The sequence below is a fragment of the Hydractinia symbiolongicarpus genome, chromosome 15 (assembly GCF_029227915.1).
Source record: "Hydractinia symbiolongicarpus strain clone_291-10 chromosome 15, HSymV2.1, whole genome shotgun sequence".
In the NCBI taxonomy this organism is placed as follows: Eukaryota; Metazoa; Cnidaria; class Hydrozoa; order Anthoathecata; family Hydractiniidae; genus Hydractinia; species Hydractinia symbiolongicarpus.
In genome coordinates this window covers 7,607,390-7,616,071 of record NC_079889.1, presented here as the reverse complement: position 1 = coordinate 7,616,071, position 8,682 = coordinate 7,607,390, and the positions used below count along the sequence as shown (strand labels likewise).

At 32.6% G+C, this 8,682-nt stretch overlaps 1 protein-coding gene across 2 annotated transcripts; it reads right to left on the bottom strand.

Moving 5' to 3' along the window:
* Positions 1–318: 318 nt before the first annotated feature.
* LOC130629117 (uncharacterized) lies at positions 319–8,040 on the bottom strand. Of its 2 annotated transcripts, none has more exons than XM_057442221.1 (4): positions 7,224–8,040; positions 1,771–1,837; positions 1,529–1,623; positions 319–1,425 (listed from the first exon to the last, which is right to left on the bottom strand). In XM_057442221.1, exons 1-4 carry the CDS (start codon positions 7,263–7,265, stop codon positions 1,060–1,062), a joined length of 570 nt encoding a protein of 189 aa, XP_057298204.1. In that variant the 5' UTR covers positions 7,266–8,040; the 3' UTR covers positions 319–1,059. The 2 variants fall into 2 exon arrangements, with proteins under 2 accessions (XP_057298204.1, XP_057298205.1); XM_057442222.1 differs by lacking the exon at positions 7,224–8,040 and adding an exon at positions 5,980–6,755.
* Between the last annotated feature and the right edge of the window lie 642 nt (positions 8,041–8,682).

Here is an 8,682-nt window from a genome sequence, read left to right as displayed (position 1 = left end):
CAAAAAATCTATAGGTTCTAAGACGATGCATGTTTTCATATTAGACACAAACTTTTGTAGTTGTATGTTGCTATATATTGGAAATATCTCATGTGTAAAACAGCATCATACAATATACACCTTATCAGTTTGTATACCTGTAATTAAATTCTTACTATTATTATTTCGAAACTACGTTAGAGGTGCAGTATACATCTTTGTTCCACCTGACAAGAAAAACCTTTTTAAGCACAATTTGGAATGTTTACCAACTAAAAAGGGATTAAGAGAAGAAGATAAAAATATAAAATAAATAAATAAATAAAAACAATACGAGACTAGTTCAACACTTTAATATTCAATCACAATTAACATAATTCTCTAGTTCGTTTTGCTTAGATAAGAATAACTTTATTTTCTGTATATCTTAAAATTAAAAAAATTAGTCATCTTATTTTATATACATCGTGTAATCGCGAACACAATATTTTCATTTTTTGCTCACAACATCCATAATATTTGTACTGTCGTAAATATAAATAGAATTTGAAAAAAGCTTCTGTCGAGTCGAAGGCTAATTGGCATGTGGCTGCTTTTTCAGCATCGTCATTGTAAAACGTTTTTATTTACGTGACTTTTTTATTCACTCATTGATACAATAAGACCCTGTTTACATTGACTGCAATACAAGCATTTTTTTCATCTAAGATCGATTTTAAAGATTACGACTTTTGCTTTATACCGTATCGTTTTTTTAAGTTCTGTCATCTCAGTTACGGACTCACTCAACGGGTATATTCTATGAGTAAGGTCTATCAATCACATCTTACGACTGCAGCAAACATTTCTGATAACAATTATTTATTTCTAATATAAACGTTATGTGCCATATCACAATGCTGTTTTTTTTAATCAAAACGAAAAACAGATCTCTGATAAAAGATATCATCATCTTGTATTCCCTACCAAAATTTTGAAGGAACTAAACTTGTTTCGTTGTGAGGTTTCCAGCGTAAAAACGATTTAGTAGCTTTATGTAAACTAGCTCACAACCATCAATTTTTTATTTCCAACTTCTAGCTATTCACTGATCAGTCTATAAAAGGTGTTTGTGCGGTTTATTTTGGTATTAATGTCCTCAAGAGCTGTTGGATAAAACGGTGAATGACTGTCAAATGTAGAGAAATCAAATTCAAAATCCAAATCAGATATTTTCGCCTTGCGATAGCTTTTGCAGCGATTAAAGTATATATTTTGATATGAACTTTCATTGATTTGCAGCAACTCTTTTGATTGGTTCTTCTTGTGCTTAGTGTTTCTGGCATATCTTTTTTTTCCTTTCATTGAAAACTTTGTTTCTTTCTTATAACTTTTTTTCTGTTTTGTTATGTTTTGTATTGGTTGGAGGATAATTTGCGGATGTTTCATCGAAGGACACTTTTTATGCTGAAAAGAAACAAACACAATTAGACAAATAATTAAAAATACGAATCCAATTACCATGGCAACATAAATCCTCTCCTTCATTAGAGCAATCAATAAAGGTTACCTGTTCAATAGAATTTGCATTCAATTGGTTCACACCGATCCATTCTGAACTTATTGAATTTGGTCGATATGGTGCCCTTCGTTTTCTAGAGCGCTCTAAACATAATAGAAACATTATATTTTAACAACCCGACGTGTAATATTTGCGTGAACAAACATGAATAAACTTTAACACGATAAGAACAATTTTATGATGACAAAAATCATCAGGGCTCAACAAGAAGAAGGATTTTAAAAGTGTACCTTTTTCTAGTGTTACTGACTCCTTCATGACATGACCACAATCGCAACTGTACAAAAACGACGATTGCTATAATATAGAAAATGTAAGAATTCTTTTAATTTTCAAGACAACAACATGTAAATGGATGTCCACCTTACTTAGATTAATTGTGAGTATGCAGGTAACTTCTAATAGTCTGTTAAAAACCACCTTAAATTTGCAGTAGCCAAATTTTTATGGCATTGACTGATAGAAAAAAATTAAAATTAGGTCAAACGGCAGGCGATGAATTAGGCCCTTTGTCGTAAGGTAGCAAAAGTTAAAATCGATTTTCTTTTTCGCCCCTAATTGCTAAGGTAAACAATAGTACAATTGTGGGGTGTATATTTTGATGCCTAAAGTTCTTTACACCATTAAAAATGAAAATAGGATAATAATAATAATAACAATAATAACGGTTATATTTCAGCCTAAAAGTAGGAAAAGAGCTACAAAGTTACTGATTTAAAAAATATATGAAGAATCTAAGTCCTTGTTGTTATATAACCGCTATTATGTATTTATTAAACAGCCTAAAAGATGCATTGATGTTGGGGCTTTTGAACAAAGGGGATGTGTACTAAAAAAAGCGACGTCAGTCTGCACGATCTAAAAGGCTACTTGACTTACTGTGTGAAAGATGCGGAAGAAAGTATTTTTATATCTGTCTTCCTTGATAGCTTTTCCGCAATTATAAAAAATTACAAATGACAGACATAATCGTAATGTTATTAGCTCACCACATGTTTTCAAAATCGGAAGGAACTCATTATACTTTATTTGAGCTCGCTTAATTTTTCTTCGGCTGGGATTGTTTATATGGTACATCCTATGTAAAATATACCTTTGTCATAAGAATTAATATGATTAATATGATTCATAAAAGTGTTGTTTTTCAATTTATTTATCGACTAGTAAGTGTTGAAATTCCAGAATTGCAGCGGTGCTTCGAGGTTCAAGGTTTAACAAAATATATTTATTCTTTTATTTCATAAATACAATCACGCTTGTTATTTAGGGGCGGCGCCAAATTTCCAAAGTGAGGGGGGTGGGGCTTAGCCATAGTGGGAGATTTTGAGATTTAGTGACCATTAACGAGCGAAACAAGTTGCCGAAACAACTGGGTTCCTGGGGGCGACTGAGTTCCTGGGGGCGATGTGCCCCCCTCCCTGGTAAGATCCAGGGGCTTCGATCCTGGAAGCCAACGCAATTTTAGAGTCCTAAAACACGTAAATCGCATTTTTTAGTGAGATAGCCTGGTTTTCTGGTTGGATAATATTAATTTCCAGGCAATGATAAAGACACTTATTGGCAGAAAAAAAATAAAAATATTACTTAGAAAAAAAGCGCCACCCCTGTTATTAAAAGTCATCAAGATAAAAATAGTAAAAGATCTACAAAGTTTCTGATTTAAGAAAAAAGCATGGATTCTGTCGTTATTGAACAACACCCCATCTCCTTCTCGACCACGTATTTGACAGTAGCGGTATTGTAATAGGTGGCGAAGTAAGATAGGATATGATAATTTGCTTGATTGAATATCGCTGATTGTACAAGTGCAATATTCGATTTACGCAATTTAATTTTTGCTTTTTAAAATTAAAGTGCTTTTTCTTATTTTAATGAGCAAGCCTTCTTTCCATATGAATCGAGATTTGTTGTACAGCTATCCAACTATGCCACTACGCCACGATGCTTTTTTTTCAAATTTTTGTTACAATGGAAATAAAAAATCCATGTGAAATTGAAAGAATTGTTAATTCATTGGTATGGAGCGCGCTCATATCGATGTAACACATGTGACATGCCATATAATAGCAGTGAACCAATAATTTGTCTCTCAGAAGAAAGTTGCTTTAAAAATTATATAATAAATGAGCATTTACGATTCGTGATGCAGCTATTAAAGGTTTTAAATATACTTTAATTAGCATTTTTCCTGATTTATGATTTTGTGTTGATATGACGGCACGAAAAAGAAGTTTCACACCGAATCTAATGGCCTGGGTAAACATTGTCAATATACCTTATCGGTTAAAAATATGTCGCTTTTACTTCGTCGGTTAAAAATTTCGTCAACTGGCCTAAATTTCGTCACTTTCAAACGACGAAATGTTTTACCCGAGTAGATAAAAATTCAATTTTTTTAAAAATTATTTGCTTCATTTATCTATTAAAATAATGTCTTTCTCCACCATTCATTGTTAATTCGTTACTACTTGGAGGAAAGACTTACTAGTATGTGCTTCAGCATCCTCTTCCACTCCATCCACATCTCCCAATGTGATGTCGAGATCAATATTATACTCTTCATCTGATGAACTCACGTCATCGTGAATTATTCCCGTAAAGTCAATGATTGCATTTGATCTCGAAACCATTTCTGGGGACATGAAAAATTCAACAGTAATGTTGTTTGGTTATTCCACCTTCCACGTCGCAAGTCGCATATGAAATTGCTAATTTTAATTAAAAAAAAAATTAGGTAAAAATTTCGTCAGTTAAAAGTATTCTCCGAATAAAAGTTTTCGCCGGACTTTTATTTCGTCGGTTATAATTTTTCGTCGGGTGAACATTTCGTTGTCTGTCAAATATTTCGTCACTCAACCGACACATTTTTAACCGATAAGGTATGTTGGCGAACATACTTTATTTAAATTCCCAACTCTTTCCAATACCATGTATTGCAAAATGACAGTAACATGGCAGTTCTGTTGGTTAGTTGAAAGGTAATTTAAACAATACTTCAATTCTGTAATCGATCTCCTTTTCAAACATTTTAAACTTTCCTCTATTTGTCGTTTTTTTTTATAAAGCAACACATTTATGTTCTTAAAGCCTTCCTCAATACTTGAATTTTCAAGAAAAATCAAAACATGCTTTTATGGTTATATTATTTTTATGATAAAAAAAAATTAACAACCCTTTCTGTCTCGTATCTATTTTTGGTAAATAAAAGAAGTCTATCGAAAAAACATTTATTACCTTAGAGAGGGTCTACTAAAAAACAAAAAACCTTTAAGCCCCAATATCTCTGCAACCGTTTGTCAAAAGTACATGATCCTACACATTCTCTTGATCATCGTTTCAAGGTCTATACTATGAAGGTAACAGGGATATAAATTTCTGAAAATTTTTTTTCGCGTTTTAACGGGCCATTGCTGACGTCAGCAAAATTTTTAAACCATTAGATCTCATTAACTGGTCATCAAAATCGCACGATCATATGCATTTTGTTGATCAGCAGCTTAAGCTCTACACAATAGAGGCAAGGAATCAACTAAATTTCGCCAAAATTTTTTGTAATTGCACTGCTTACGTCAGCAAAAAATCTAAAACAACCTATTTTCCCATTGTCCTTCTGCCTAAGTGGATTTCCACCTGGGACCAATTTGTGTAAGTTTTCTAAACCTGTGTCACTGAATCCGTTTCGGAATGGACGGGTTAATGACGTTATCAAGAAACCTTTAAACCCTAATATCTTTGCATCCGTTTGTCAAAAGTATACGATCCTATACATTTCTTGATCAGCGTTTCAAGATCTATATGATAAAAACAACAGGCATACAAATTTCCGAAAAGAAAAATTTGTGTTCTGACAGGTCTCTGCTGACGACAGCAAAATTTAAATGACGGTTGTTTTTCTCTGTTATCCTGCCTAAGTGGATTTTTCCACGGGCTTTATCGACTAGTACTAAATGAAATGGTTAAAGCATATTAGCAGGGGAGTGTGACAATAATAACGATACATAGCTGGACACCACGTCATCTCTGTGTACATAGCTAGCTATAACATCCTACCTATAATATCTGGCTGGGATGAAAAGCTGGATAACTTTTTTAGGAAAATAATTATAGTCTATATAATTATAATATATAAAAATTATAGTTTTATAAGTTATATAAAGTTTCAGTAAACTAGGTAAACATTTTAGGCCTTACAGTATAGAATATAAACTTCTTGGAGAAGAAAGAAACAGGGCGTTTGTTAGCTAGCTAACATAAGTTGCCATAAATACACCCTTAATATTAATAAATATTCATAATTTCTGTCACACTACCACTAATAATACCCTCGATATACTTTTATCCACTACAATTCTTTCGATATGGCAGTTAAAAATTATTATTAGGGAATTTTTACCACTAGCAATGTACTTCTACTAACAGACTGTGCCGTCGCTACCAACCTCTTATCACTTTTCATGCAAATACGCTCCTAAATGTGCAAAGTTGAAGTCTTCACGAGGCTTACACCACTGTGCGATTAGTTAATTTCAGAAACCAGGTTTAAATACGGAATACCAGTCATACGTATTATTTCATTCGTCCCCGTTAATTAATTGTAATTTGTCAGTTGCTATTGCAGTCTCCGAAAAAAAGGTAAGATTCGACTCTGGGCAGCTTGTAAAAAAATCTGCACGGTCATTTGCTTTCTCATACCATTTTCTTGTTTCTTTTTGTATTTTTAGCACCTTAAAAACCCTTTTTAAATAGGAGTTACTACATTTTATTGCTTAGCATTTTTACTTTCACCACCGCGCGATCAGTCAATTCACTTCTATTTTATTTGTTGCTAGCTTTGTGTTAATAAATTCTCATGGAGTTTCGACGTATTATTCTCACAGATGTCTCTCAGCTCTTAATACTTACAATGAAGTCGAGGTGTTTGATAACGCGCCTTAAATTATTAATTATTTTCAGACTGTCGATATTTATGAAAAAACAAAACAAAAAACAAAACAAAAATCAATTAATTGCAGCAATATTCATTATTATTCATTGCCGCTGTAATAATGACGTTGCATAGCTTCTGTAGTAAACAGAAAAAGTTGGTCGGTGACGTATTTAGTAAGAATAAATTAAACGTGAAAGACGTCATTGTTTCTCTCGCTGTACTACAACGTATGTTTCTGGAATTACCTTAGTCATGTAGTAAGGAGAAAACTCTATCAAGCCCCCCCCCCCCCCCCCCCCCCTCCATCTTATATACATAGATTAAACCTTAGACATAGACCAAGGAAAGACATAAACATTTTTTTATCCATTTTGTATGGTGAGAACTATTGACAATAAATTTAAAGAAGTGTTGCAACTGCCTTTTTCCATAAAAAGGATCATTCGTTCATTTTACCATCTATTTTCATTTTAACGAGAGGTTTCTCGGTCATTTTTTCAAATCAAAATTTGTCCAAATCAAGTACACGCTAGGTAGATACATTAGTCGTTTTTTTAAGTTCATTTCTTTAATATTGAATACTGTAAAAGAATTTAGTCAGAAAGAAAACCGATTGGTTAGATTCTAACTCGGTCCATAAATAGCTTAACTGAAAATAAAGGAAAATGTAGCCATAAAGAAGTTTTATAAATTAGAATAGAGAAATTAAAGTAAGCACAAAAACAAATACACAAATAACGAATAAATGACACTCACCATTTTGTTACAGGCAATACACAACTGCTTACATTCGTCCATCACGAGAAAAAATGTGACGAGATAAAACCTAGGCTTTGCCCCCAATTTTTTTTTTTTCTCGAATGTTTCTAGATTTGCTTTTAAGTGTAACTCAACCCTTGTTCTACTTTATCTCTTCAATAAACCTAAACGTCTTTTTATATCACATTACGAAGAGCCAAACAATGGTAGTATGACATAACGTCACTCAAGAAACAACCCTCCCTACTGTAGTCTTGTTAGAATAATAACAACAACAGTCACTTTAATGTCAGAACTACTTTGGCTCTACGGAGGAGTGTCGTTTTACGCGACTGGCTTCAATTAAATGTTTAATAGGATTATGTTATAGAAACCATACTACAACATAATTAATTGTTATTATGCTCTGTCAATCGGAATAATAAAAACGTTTGTTCAACTGACCCCCGTAAAACATGTTCTAAGTTTTTCCATACAAAATTTTTCTTTTTTTTTCTTTTGTCTTCACTCGAGGATATCAAAAAGTCCATCTGTGATTTCTTAAGAACCACGTTTGTTAAAAAATTATATTCTCAATACAAAGATAAGAAGTTTTTCCCACACAGAATAAAAGTTATCCCTCCAACCTTCGAGCAAATTTAAAGAAACAAAAAATATATTCAATAAGACAATTTTTCATACACAGAGATAATTTGGGATTTTCGACGATAAATATGGTAAAACTTCGTCAGAAAAAGTGTTTAAACTGTGCATTGAACACGATTCTTCTAGACGTTATTTCCCCCTAATAAGGGCTTAGTTGCTTTACCATGTATCATCGCGTTCAATTTCGTTTTGTCGTAATTGTTTCCATTGCGGGAGAGACAAGTTAAAAGTTAGTAATTGTTCGTTTTCTTATGTCAATCTTACATCGAAACTTGTGTTTTCCACATCCTCTTTTCTTATACAAATGGTCTCGACTATCTGTTCACTCTCTGCCGATGCAAGTTTTTATAAGAACGAAGCAATTTTGAAGTTAATGAATATTATCTACAGATTACAATTAAATTCTAAAACTAACTGTTTTATCACTTTTAAAGATCACAGAGAGAATTTTGAAAATAACCCAACTGTGCGGTTAATTAATCCGGCGAAAAATAAATTTCCAAGGACGTATGAGCAAAGAATTCCTTGAAACTATTAACAAGAACTTGGTGAAAGCTCTACAGGGTAAATCAATGGAAAAGTACAAAAAATGTTATAGAATGGTTTAACAAATAAAAACAAACATAAATTCCTAATGTTTGACGTTAAGGGTTTTTCTATTAATGAAACAATACTAAATAAAGCATTAACATTTGCCAAGACAATTGTCAAAATCTCTAAAAAAGATGAAGAAATCTTAAAACATTAAAAAAAATATTTATTGTTTAACGGTAATGACACATGGATCTGGAAGCCTCGTCGCACTTCGTAG